At 41.7% G+C, this 13272-nt stretch overlaps 1 protein-coding gene across 7 annotated transcripts in view; it reads left to right on the top strand.

The window, feature by feature from the left end:
- Positions 1 to 5763: 5763 nt before the first annotated feature.
- TRIM37 (tripartite motif containing 37) overlaps positions 5764 to 13272 on the top strand; it is a 47452-nt gene continuing 39943 nt past the window's right edge. For 4 of the 7 annotated variants that reach the window (XM_065418180.1, XM_065418183.1, XM_065418179.1 and 1 more), the window contains exons 1-4: positions 5779 to 5799; positions 8168 to 8269; positions 10681 to 10721; positions 11822 to 11938. In XM_065418180.1, the coding sequence (XP_065274252.1) occupies positions 5779 to 5799; positions 8168 to 8269; positions 10681 to 10721; positions 11822 to 11938 (281 nt within the window). Of the gene's footprint in view, positions 5800 to 8167; positions 8270 to 10680; positions 10722 to 11821; positions 11939 to 13272 lie in introns of all 7 variants that reach the window. The other 3 variants (XM_065418185.1, XM_065418184.1, XM_065418182.1) reach the window with 2 other exon arrangements.

Genomic DNA, 13272 nt, shown 5'->3' with positions numbered 1-13272 from the left:
TTATAAGAGCTGAAATGCCAAATCCACAACTAGTTTGGAATATTGCATGTTCTTTGCACTGAACAAATAGATGGTGGGTTGTGTGGGTTTGTTTGGTGTTTGTGCATGTGAAAATATCTAAAATTTGTTCCCATCAGCTCCACTCAAAATAAGGCTGCTACTTCAACACCTATATATATATATATATATATATAGGCAAAATACTGGATATCCATGCTGGATGTGCTTGGAACAGGGGTCCTCAGTACTTACCTTTTTTGTAATTAATTTCCATCAAACCTTTTCCTCTCATATTTGTACTTTACATGTTTGTATTGGTCATTTTGTCAATTATTTTAATTCTTCTATTATTTGCTTTTCTCTCCACATCCTTGCTCTGGACCCAGTCCCACAAATCCTTCCTGTACAGACCTCCCATTGATTTCAGTGAGTTCTGAATATGGAGGGCTTGCAAGATTGGGCCCTTTGTTTCCTCTTTGACATAGGACTATATGCAACGCCCACTTAAGTCAATGGGAATCTTTCAGTTGACATTAATGGAAGTTGGATTAGACCCATAGTCACTATTAAAAGATGATTAATTCTTGGCATGTTTCGTCTGCTGTATCGAAGTCACAGGACCAAGGCATAATTTCTGGAAGCATTTAGAGCATTTATATCTATAAGTCCTTGTGGCAAGTTTTACTGTCTAAACTTCAGACTTAATGTTTTTAAATGGATGTAGTGGATTACTTGCACACCAACTGTTCATAATTTGTAGATTTTTGTTTTTAAAACAAAAAGCTTCCTGAGGAATGCTAGTCTGTTTTGTAATAACATTGTTTGTTCACCAATGTATTTTTAGGCATCTTGCAAAAATGCAGTGCAGTTAAAACTACAGTAGAACCTCAGAGTTACGAACCCCCACAAATAGAGGTTGTTCGTAACTCTGAAATATTAATAACTGAACAAAACGTTATGGTTCTTTCAAAAGTTTACAACTGAACATTGACTTAATACAGCTTTGAAATTTTACTGTGCAGAAGAAAAATGTTACTTTCCCTTTATTGTTTAGCAGTTTACATTTAACACAGTACTGTACTATATTTGCCCTTTTTGTGTGTGTGTGTGTGTGTGTGTGTGTGTGTGTGTGTGTGTGTGTGTCTCTGCTGCTACCTGATTGTATACTTCCGGTTCCAAACGAGGTGTGTGGTTGACTGGTCAGTTTGTAACTCTGGCGTTCATAACTCTGAGGTTCTACTGTAATAACAATTTACTTACAGTAGGTGGCCAGAATCTTAATTAGATCTGCTGGGGAAAAGCTCTCCAAAGGCAACTATGGAATTCACCTTTGTTTTGAATATTCTAAAGATCAACACACTGAATAACTTATCAGCGAGTGTAATAAGAACCATTGAATTAAGTATTTGGAAAATGCTAGAGTATGTGCTTCCTTTTTGAGCTTGTGAACTGATATTGTAGAAAGTGGAATAATTTCAACTTTCATTTTCTTAACATTTCCTTGTGAAATCTTTTTTGTTGTTGTTGTTCATTTTTAAAGGAATATGGATTGACATAATTTAAGTACAAATTAAATGAATAGTTTCCAATAAAGTTACTGTACATTACGGTTTATGGAATGTTTGTCTTCATACTGAACTGGCAGAAGGGAGCTGTTTTATCTTAGTTTGCACTGTGGATAAATAGCAAGCTGTAACATTTTTTAGTATTTGTGTAGCTCACAAACCTGGCCTATTGAGAGACGCATAAAAGACTGAGTAAAGTTTTGTTGCTGGCAGCCACATGTATCTCTGGACAACCAGATTACAAACAGCTGATGCTTTTGTCTTACTCTGAGATGGAGTGGCTACTGTCACATGACTCTTCTGTAATAAGGTAAAATACATCCTGGAATAGTACGTACAAAAACTTCCTATAGGATTTGATTTTTGAAGATAATTGTTTCTCTAGATATGTTCACACACTGTTGCAATATATTGTGTTTTCATATATGCTTTTTTTAAAGGGAAATGCATGAACATACTATGAGTTCAAATAGTGATAAATGGGAAAAAAGTATTTTAAAATTATAGGAAATTTGCTGTTTCACAAGCTTGCAATCATAGTAATTTCAATGGCCCATTTCACTGGGTGGTAGTGATCAGTTATTTTATTTCAGTATATGCACTTAAAAAATACAAAATAAAAGAACCTCTCCTGTACTCTAGGTGTCTTGAAAAGCAATTAAAATTACTATATATGGACTTGCTCCTTAAACTCTACCCAGAAAACTAAGTGGCACATAGTACAGGTACTGCAGCTTTTACATAGTATTATATAAAATATTAGTTATTGTATACTACAGTTAGTCCATAAATATTTATTGCACTCTGAAATAATTAACATAAGAAACAATATGTAGATATCTGAGCAACTATTGTGAATTTCAAAGTAAATGTCCTTATTCTAATTATTTATTTCAAATTCATTGTTGTTCCGATAGTGTAATGTACAATTGAATGTGCTTTTTCATAAAACATAAAAAAGAAAATAGTGATCTTTTTACTGTACCAAATTCTATTCTGCTTCAAGTTGACTTTTTAATTATGTTGCCTGGACAACCATAATAACAAACATTCTGAGGCACAACTATAAACATCAGAAGGGGAGGCTACTGATGCATTAAAGGACTTTTTTAGAGAATACCAGAACATGAACTGCTTGCTCAGCTGGGAAGCTTTTTCTCTTCAGAACTACTAAATTTCCCTTAACCTATGCAGTTTTTTTTGTATTACAGTCAAACCACATTGTTAAACTGTGCAATAAAAGAATTACTTGGTTTCTGATTCAAGCTATTGTGGCGTGGCATAGCATAGCATAGCAACCACCAGACTGCTATCTTTTTATAAACCTTCCCAGTTTAGATTACATGCAGAAATCAAACAATTAGAATACTCCACTTCTTTTTTTTTTTTTTTTTTTTTTTTTAATTTGAGATGAACTCACTTCCCAAACTGATCAACAAAAGATAGTTTTGATTTAACCAAGCAATCAGTCACTTTCTGTTCTAGAGTCAGGCTGCTTTGCTCTCCCTCTCTTCTGGAATGGTAAAGATTAAATTGCTTGTCACTTGGATGAAGTGACATGAGTGATTGAGGGTGGGCAACACTGCATCTGAAATGGTGCAGAGTGTGATTTAAAGGCAAATGTAGCTAAAGATAAACCATCTGCAGGGCCACTTTAGAAATTGGTTAAATTCTGAAAGTCTGTCTCTGTCCTTGCAGCTAAATTGTGTTTAGTGGGGATTTGGTTGCAACTGTTGCTGAAACCCACTGTCAGCAACAGGCTACTCTGCTAATGTAGACAAAGTTTAAGACAACAGAGTTTAGGATTCTTAGAACTAGGACTAAGGCCTAACAATAACTGCTTCCTGCAGTTGCAGAAACTCAGTAGGGTTGCTGGCACATAGTACAGGTAGTAAAGGTCTAAAACTAAGCTCAAATCCCTACTTTGAAGAAACATTTGTAACCGCTAGAGGGAACTGTATTTAAACTTGTTTAGGAGTTAGTGATGTCATCAACTGTAGCAGGGCAACAGAGAACACTCAGCTGTGTATCTGGCAGGTATGTGAGAGGGGTGATTATTAATAATGGCAACCAGAGGCATTAAAAAAATCATTTTCAGGGCCCCCCAAAATATGAAATTGGTATACCTGTCATGATTTCAATAAAAAGAACTCAGTATTACTTATTTCCCTTCTGTGGGTTTTTATTAACTTTTAAAGCTTTTCTTTGCAATCCTGAGCCCTAGAAACTACTTTAGGTAACAATCACACTTTTTGGGGTTTTTTAATCACATAATTGCAGGATTTGGGGATTTTACAGAAATCACCAATATTGTAAGAGTTGGCAATATTGACACTTTAAGCTAGTTGGAGCAGAGATGATGTCATGGGCTGGATTTTTCAGAGGACCTGAGCACCCTTAACTCCAATAGAAATCAATGGGAGCTGCTTGTGCTCAATACTTCTGAAAATGGTGCCCTTTAATCTGTGTGTATAGTGTCGGAGGCGGGGGGGAATTCCAGATAGGGCATTTGAGGGCTACAGTAATGTAAATGTTTAATACATTTACAGGGCCCGATGTGTTTTTAAAATGTTTACTTTTATCATAGACATAGAACTGGAATAGTGAGAAAGCCCTTTTAAACATAAAAAATCAGCTTACATTAAACAATGATAAAATGTTTAAAGGAACCATCTAGTTTTCACAAACTGTACTTTAAACGTATTTTACTGACAAATTTTAAATGGGGCAAAGGAGCCTGTGCTCTCACCCCGATACATTCTCTGAAAGCAAGAAGATGCCCAGTCTGTAACACCATCAACTCTCACACTACAGGTTTGAAACTCAGTATCCCTATTGAGCCCAATTGTATCAATTCTGGCTAATGTGCAAGATGCTCTTACAGGAGTGTGAGATCATGCTGGATGTGACATAGGTTACTTTCTATCTCAACCCTTGCAGTTGCCAGTTTGAAAATCGGGAATGGATATAGCATTCACAACTACTGTAGGGAACAAACAATCTTGCAGTGGTCAGCAGAGGGAAGGAGGTTTGAAAAGAGAAGCCAAGTCTTTCCTACTGGTAGCAGTACTAGCATGTATAAGTACTAGCATGTTACTTTCTATCTCAATTTCTATTTTTCTATAGCACGGTGCAGGGGACAGTAGACACAATGGAGGCCATGTCATCCTGCCTAGTGATTGTCTGACCTGTTAATCACCAGTAATGACTTACAGGGAGACCTCTACAATTTTACATTGGTTTTTATATTTTTTTCCTGATGAGTGCTGTAGTGAGGCGCTCAAGCCATTGTGAGAAACATTTTTAAAATCCCTATTGTCATGGACTAAATGTGAGGTAGCCATGCCAGTGCTACTGCTTGCAAACTAGGTCAGTATCCTCTTTCTGGCTCCAGTGAGATTGGAGGCTGGGGCCAAAGATGGTGCACGTTGCCGACGCTACTGCCTGCGGAATAAGGAGGGAAGATTGAAAGCTTATTTACCAGCCTGCAAAACTGGGCCAGGGTTACAATCTCCTACCTAATGCTGTAGCGTGTGGGAGAGGGGGTTACACTCTCTGTGGATGCTGCAACCTCCAGCCGTGGGAGAAGAGAAGGGAGCTGTATCTTGTCCTTAATTTGTAATGAAAGAGGGGGGTGGGAGGGGAACCTGTACCCTCTGCTGATGCTGCATCCTCAGCAGGTGGTGGGAGGTTGCATCCCCTGCGGATGCTGCAGTAGTGGGAGAAGGGGGGGGGGCTGTACGCTCTGCAGATGCTGGGGAGGGAGGGCTGACTCTGCAGATGCTACAGCCTCAGCAGGTGGAGGGGGCGGGGACTGCACCCATTGCGGATGCTCCACCCCAGCGCGCCCAAGGCAGCGTCCAGGCCCCTGCAGCAGCAGGAGGGGAGGCGGCGGCGGCGGCGCCTGCGCACTGAGGCTGGGCGGGTCACGTGAGGGAGGGGCCCGGCTCCCTCAGCCGCAAGGCGGGCAGGCGGGAGGCCGAGCTGAGGGCGGAGCCGCCGGCGCCCCGACCCCCTGGGCGAACATGGCCGGTAGCTAGCGGGTCCGGGGCGCTGCGGAGGGAGCCGGGCCGGTGAGGAGCAGCCTCTCCCCCGCGGCTCCTTACGCTCTCCCCCCCCCCCTTTCTCTCCCGCAGGGGCTGCGGCCGGGACCTGCTCCCCGGGGCGCTGGGGAGCCTCCCCGCTCCGGGTGGGCGCCGGGAGAGCCGAGGCCATGGACGAGCAGAGCGTGGAGGTGAGGGGATGGGCAGCAACCACCTGCTGGGGCGGGACGGGACGGGCCCGGCTCCCCTCGCTGCTGGGCACTGGCGGGAGGCCGCCTGCGCCCGAGCTCGGGGGGAGGGGTGCCAGGACGCCTGGGTTCGCCCCGGCTCCCTGTGCGGCCCTGGTCCCTTGTGCGGCAGGTCGAGGTGAGCAGCGCTCTGCTGCCAGGTCTCGCTGGTTGAAACGGTGCTGGCCACCTGGGCTGGCTACACAGGAAAGTTGGACCTCGCCCACCTGCTAGGATGGTCTGTGCATCAGTCTTGGGGAAGGGAGAACAGGTGGCTGATGTTCCAGAAAGCCTCCAACAGAGCCCCTTGCTAGAGAATAAGGAAACTAGGGCCTGGCCTCTACCCAAAAACTTAAGTTGACCTAGCTATGGCGCGCAGGGGGTGTGAATTGTCCTCTTATTTCACACCCCTGAGAGGTGAAGTGAGGCTGATATAAGCTGCAGTGTCAACACCGCTAGCTCAACGGAAGAATTTTTTCATTGACCTAGCTACAGTCTCTTGAGCAGATGGATTTGCTACAGCAACAGAAAAAAACTCTTCTGTCTGTAGCAAGTGTCTACACTACGGCAGCGTAACTGCAGCTGTGTCACCATCGTGCTTGTAATGTAGATGTACCAGGAGTAGTTGTAGGGTGAGAGGTCAAACAGTGCTGTAAGGTATTGCCTGAGAGGCAGAAAACAAAGTATAGGTGTAAGTGGGTGTTTTTCAGCATGTCACAAGGCAATGGCTGGGTGCCACAAGGTTCTGTACTGAGACTTGGGGTTTAACATATGCATTAATGATCTGAAAAAGGGAGTGAGCAGTGAAAGCGACAAAAAATGCAGGTGACGCAAAATTATTTAGGTTAGTCGAGGTTAGAGAAGATTTGAAGAACTTCAGAGACACATAACAAAGCTAGGAATGGAGAGCATGATGCCTGATTAACCTTAGTTTTGACACGTGAAAGGTAAAATGCACATTGGACGGAGTAATTGGAATTCATCAGACACTCTGCTGCTGTATTAGTTGTAACCACACAAGAAAAAGGTCCAAAAACCATTGTGGACAGTTTTCGTGAAAAAACATCAGCTCAGTGTGTAGTAATAGGAAACAAACAATATTATGGTATAGGAAATACAGAAAATATTATGCCACTTGTATAAATAAATAAAAGGTTGCCCTCATCTGAAATACTGTATTCAGTTATGGTCACCTTTTCTCAAAAATTATAGCAACAATAAGATTTCAGAGATAGGAGACAAGTGTTTTGAGGTATGAAAGGTTTATGTAAGGAGAGAATGAGAAGATTGAGATTGTTTAGTTTAGATAGGAGATATAAGGGCTTATGTACACTGGGAAATTGACCATCATAGCTCTAGCAGATTAACTATTCAGCTATAGTTACTCTGGAATAAGTGATTTTTGAGCTGTCCTCTGGATTCTTTCCAATTTGTCCACCTCCTTCCTAAATTGTGGTGCCCAGAATTGGACACGGTACTCCAGCTGGGGCCTCAGCAGTTCTGAGTTATGCGGGACAATTACCTCCCATGTCTTACATACAACACTCTTGTTAATACACCCCAGAATCATATTGGCAATTCATATTCAGTTGAATGTTGATACATTGGAGATGGTTCAGTGAAAAGCCACAAGAATGATTAAAGGATTGAAAAACATGCCTTACAACGATAGACTTAAGGAGCTTTCTAACTTAATAAAGGGAAGGTTAAAGGGTGAGATCACAGTCTATAAGTACCTACATGGGGAACAAATATTTGATAATGTGCTAATTGGTCCAGCAAGCTATTATAACAAGATCCAATGACAGTAAGTAGTTAGGCAACTTCAGACTGGAAGTAAGGTGTACATTTTTAACAATTAGGGTAATTGGATGTTTCTCTAAAAAATATGCTCTAGTTGAAATAGGAATTATTGTGGAGAAGTTCTATGGCTTGTGCTATCAGGAGGTCAGACTCAGTGATCACATTGGCCCTCCTGGCTTTAGAATCTGGTTCTGTATGTGTAGAGTGCTTGTTCATTCAGGCTATTCAGTGTCATACACATACAAGTGGGAATAGTGTCTTTTGGCTATAGACATATACAGATGGAAAAAAATAAAGTGATAAAACAAAGTGAGCTAACAGCATGTTCATGGAAAAGGAGAAAATGGGAAAGTGTGATCCATGGTTGTTTGTCTTGGGACATGCCACCATCATGATTCAAGTCCAACATGTCATCCATAGCCTTGCAGAGTAGGACTTATTGTTATTAAATCTGATGCTTTGACTGCTGAACATGTAACAAGCTTCAAGTGTATATCTTACCACTGGTGTGAATCTTAACTTTTTGCAGAGCATTGCTGAGGTGTTCCGATGTTTTATTTGTATGGAAAAGTTGCGTGATGCACGTCTGTGTCCACATTGCTCCAAGCTATGTTGTTTCAGTTGCATTCGGGTAAGTTCACATTTTATTTTCTAATTTCTATGTATACATAGATTACTAACTAAAGAGCTACAGGGCAAACTTACTTGTGTCCTTGTTGGAGCACTGAGAGTTTCCTTTCCTTACTCTGTGCTCCTTGTTTCTCTCTATAAAAGTTATGACTTGTACCATGACCAACCCTTTTGGATCACTCAACACCGCTTAATTGACTGGAAGAGTCACTTTTGAGCAACAAGCATACAACAGTCCCTTCCTCTAACATCTCATAAGGGGCCTTTTCAGTGGTGCTTGCCTGGGAAATGAGACCTAGACCTGCAGTACAGAGTTCTGCTAGGCCATAATACCTTTGTCATTTGTGAGGCCCTGTCCATACTAAAACAGGCTTCAATCATGGCTGCTGAATTGTTTGCCTGGCACCATGTTCAGAAACCATGCTAGAAGCCTGTTGAGTGGGTAGTTGGGTAGTCTTGGGCATGGTTTTGCCTGCCACAAAATTATGAGCACTGAAGTACCAAGCCAATCGCTACTGTTGTATTTGACAATAACACTTACAGCATGGTTTTGAGTGTAGGACCTATGACTTGTGAAGGTGGAAAATTTTGAGATCTTGGGTAGTGTTTATGGATCTGGCAAATAGAAAATCCATCCTTTGACTTGTAACTTGTGCACATGATTATAGATCAAGATATTAAGGACTCTAACCAGGCATTAAGGATGCTAGTTGGGTTACTGTTGCCCTCTGGAAGTGGTTCTTAACTTTTTTGGGCTCAGGACCCATTTGTAAACCTTGATGGGCTGTCATGACCTTGAGATATGCCCTCAGACCTAATTCTCCTCCTCCCAGTGGTCTGTCCTTGGTGAGGGGGAGCTTAGAGTTCAGATTCCAGATACTTTGGCCAGGTGTGAACAGCTGGGCAACCCATTCCCCACTGGCAACTTGGGGGAAGGGTGGTAAGATGAGACACCCACCCAAAAAAACAGTCCCCCCCACATGGTGCATGGGGCACAGAGGATAAAGCAGGGATTTGGGGTCCTGGGGGTAAAGGGAGGTCAGGGGAGCCTAGGGGTGTAATGAGGAAGAACATGGGGGTGGAGGGGTCTGAGGGAGGTACAGCAAGCCAACACCTCCTTAGAAAACACACACACCCCACACATGGCCCGTGGGAGGCAGAGAGTAAAGAGGATTTGGGGTCCTTGGAGTAAAGTGGGTGGGCTGAGGGAAGGAGTTGGTGGGCAGAAAGGGCTGGGAGTACAGTGAGGGAAGATCTGGGGGGCTAGGATGGTCAGTATGATGGGGAGGAGTCATTCAGCTGTGGGGGAAGGATACATTGGGAGGCACATTCTGGAAGGGATGGAGGGCAGGATGGGGTATGGAAAATGGGGTGTCACCTGGCAGTGGGGCAGGGGATTATCTTGGAGGGGGGAAAGTATCCATGGGAGACTGTGACACCAACTGTACTCTCCCAGCTCCTGTCCTAGGGGCCCAGCTGGGCTCAGCTTCCCATTCTGGGCATTGTGACCTGGCGCATGGGGTCAAAGTGCCCCTCATTCAAATTCGGCCCATCCATCCCTCTGTCATCATGTCAGAGGGGCAGGGTGGGCCAAATCTGCTACACTGTTCAACGCATCACAACATCCAGAGCAGAGAGAGCTGAGTTCAGCCAACCCCATGACCCTTTGACACTTTCTGGTGACGCAATTTTGGGTCATAGCCCCTGGGCTGAGAAACTTTGCTCTGGCAGATAGGAGTTTTTAATCTGAGACTTTAGAAATAGTAGTTTGAATAAGTTAAGCAGTTTTATCACTAAAGTTTGAATTTGCAGGTTATATTAAGGTGATCCAGTTCTTACCAGGCCTATATGTGCCTTTTTAATGAAATTTATCTTCCCGACCCTGCCATTCAATTCCTACTGGATTGCTAGTCAATAAATCAATTAATTGTAATATCTCCTGAAGGAAAGCTATATGACTAGCTAAGTAGCAGAATATGTGGTTCCTTGAAAACTAGACTGGAGAGGCAGAGTGAAACACCTGCAATATCTTTGCTTTTTACTAGAATATGCCCCTTAGTGTATAACTATGGGACAGATTCTGTGGCTTCTGGTGGTATGCCAGACATCTCAAAACTCCCTTTACTGTAACAGTAGAACTGTTGTTAAATCAACTCTCCTCACCCCAAAAAAAGCCCCTTCTGTTTCTTGTGGGGGTTAAAATAGTTGTATGTTAAACTGAGATTGCTTGTATTGGCTAAATCCCATGAATTTAAAATCATGAGTGTAAATAAGGGAAAAATACAGGAGGATTGGCACAGGAAAAATGACTTATAGTATAAGAGAGACAAAAGTGAAACCAGTGCGTGTGAATGTTCCATATCTTTAACTCTCTTGTGTGTCTCAAAATGTGCCTATCCTCTTTTTCTATAGCGTTGGCTGACTGAACAAAGAGCTCAGTGCCCTCACTGTCGGTAAGATATTTTTAATAAATTAAAAATACACTATAACTCTGTAGTCAGCTTTCTTGTGGTTATTAGGTGTGTGGAGTTTCTTCTTTTTTTTTTTTTTTTTTTGGTCTCGGTAAGTATACCATGTGTATCACAAGCTTCTCTTTTGAAGGTTGTTCTTAATGTGATATGAAGCCTTATCTAAACTGGCAAAGTAATTATTTTTAAATCTTTTTTTAGTATGGCCAGGAGTGACCTATGTAAAATTTTGGTGATCCACACCATGTTATTCCATCCATTTAAGGGATATAACCACATCTAGCCAGAAGAAGTGGACAGGACTCCTCTCGGAACTATTCAGTGTCACTCCTTGAATGGCCAGCACAGGGACCAAGCAACGCTTCTAGCTTTTAGACTGACTGAAATTTACCCTCTTTCTATAGATCTATGAGACAGACATTTCCAGGAATAAACATGTTGCAGCGTGCCCAAAGAGGCAAGCGGCATGCACATTCTTAACATTTGTGTCCCATAAGTACAGAGCTTGAAAAAATCCACTTCCTAATGGCAAGTAAGACACTTTTTCTTGTGAGATAGGTTAGCAACCAGTTTCTTCAGAATGTAAGCTCTTTATATTAAAAGCAAACAAACCAAAAACCTTAAAGTTCTAAGCCTGATGGGTTTTGAAGATAACCTTTCAAATGTGAACTTATGCATTGTAGACAGACAGCTTTATTGTGTCTGCTATTACTCATATGTTTTCTAGCAGAACAGTGGAATTGACAAAGCCAATCCATTTCATTGGTGTTCTTTAGAACCTTGAAATCCTGAAACTGAGTTCTTGAATCTGGGGCTTTTTTGCCTTCCTCTGCAGCATGGGGCATGGGTCACTTGCAGGTTTAAACTAGTGTAAATGGTGAATTCTCTGTAACTTGAAGTCTTTAAACCATGATTTGAGGACTTCAGTAACTCAGCCAGAGGCTAGGGGTCTATTTCAGGAGTGAGTGAGGTTTTGTGGCCTGCAACATGAAGGTCAGACTAGATGATCACGATGGTCCCTTCCAACCTTACAGTCTATGAATCTAACTTTAGCATTTTGTTTATTTTATTTATTTATTTTGCAGAGCCCCACTCCAGCTACGGGAACTTGTAAACTGTCGTTGGGCAGAAGAGGTTACACAGCAGCTTGACACACTTCAGCTATGCAATCTCACTAAGCATGAAGAAAATGAAAAAGACAAGTATGTAGTATAGACTCTTCTAAAATTTGAGGATTTTGTAGTTTGTCTCAAAAACAGCAGACATTTAATTCCACTCTCTTAAAATTAGAGAATGGATTGTAATTCCTAAGTACTGAAAACTGAAATGTGCTACCATGTAATAGAAGCAGTCAGTAAGTATGCTTCCTTTTATGCTGTCCAGCTGAAAGGTGGTAAGAGTTTGGCAGTTGATTATTTTATTTATTTATTTATTTCTAGAAATGGTACCAGTTTCTGTAAGTAGCACTAAAAGCTAAGTCTTTACAGGTCTTTCTGTTTTTATTACCTTGAAAGTTACAGTTAGATTAGCCTGGCCTAACATACTTTGAGTGAAGGGCTTGGGAAGATTGAAGAGGGTTCCTCTTTCATATGGCTCGTAGCCATTCACAGTGACCATATGGACACCAGATGATGAAAGCAAAGAGGGCATTTTAGAGATTCCTCTGATAATGCATTCAGAAACCTAAAGGGACTCCTGGGTGTGCTAGTGCATAAGCCTAGACGAGTCTTTACGTATTTATTTCCCCTATGACATTTGGTCTAAGGCATGCATGGTCTAAAATCCCTCCATGTAGGATTTGCAGTGATGTGGATAACTAAGATTTATTGGTCATATATTGTGCAATTTAAGTGTCACTTGTAAATGCCATTTCTTCTTGGATTTCATATAGTGGAGAAAACTATGTGAACCAGCTTCTTAAATCTTCTGATACGGCATTCTCTGATACTTGGATAGCATGAAGAATACAGTGTTAATATCACAGCAAAAAGGCATCCCCCTTTGGAGAACTGCAATTTGCAATATTCCATAATATTGCTGATTTTTGCAGTTTATTTTATTGCTAATCATTATAGCACATGAATAGATAAAGGTGCTGGAGTAAAGCTCATTGGGACAGTATTGAGAGTTCCTGCAAAGAATGGGCAGAATACAGCAGGAAATAAGGGAGGATGTACAAAGATGGGAAAGGGGATAGGGGAAAAAAGGAAGGGTAGGAATAGCAATTTGGTTTTTTCCCCCCAAAGTGAGAATATTTTCCACTGAGCAGTGGTGAATAAGGCAATAAAATAATTCATAATTATAACAAAGTATAGTAGTTCTTCAAGTCTGTGTCCGTGTGGATCCCATTCAAGATGCATGTGTGCCTCATGTGTATCTTGAGGGCAGTCCACACTGAGAAACTGTCTTTAAGAACCACAGTTACTATAAGGTAAGTAACTGTTCTGAACTGCATAAAGGCACTATTCCATCCTTGGTCTTTGTGCAGACTTCTCATTTAGATCATTCAGAGATCTGCTGTGATGATGCTTTATAA

This window comes from Emys orbicularis, chromosome 17, assembly GCF_028017835.1.
Source record: "Emys orbicularis isolate rEmyOrb1 chromosome 17, rEmyOrb1.hap1, whole genome shotgun sequence".
In the NCBI taxonomy this organism is placed as follows: Eukaryota; Metazoa; Chordata; order Testudines; family Emydidae; genus Emys; species Emys orbicularis.
The sequence above is the reverse complement of the archived record's forward strand: the minus strand, read 5'-3'. Positions and strand labels throughout refer to the sequence as shown.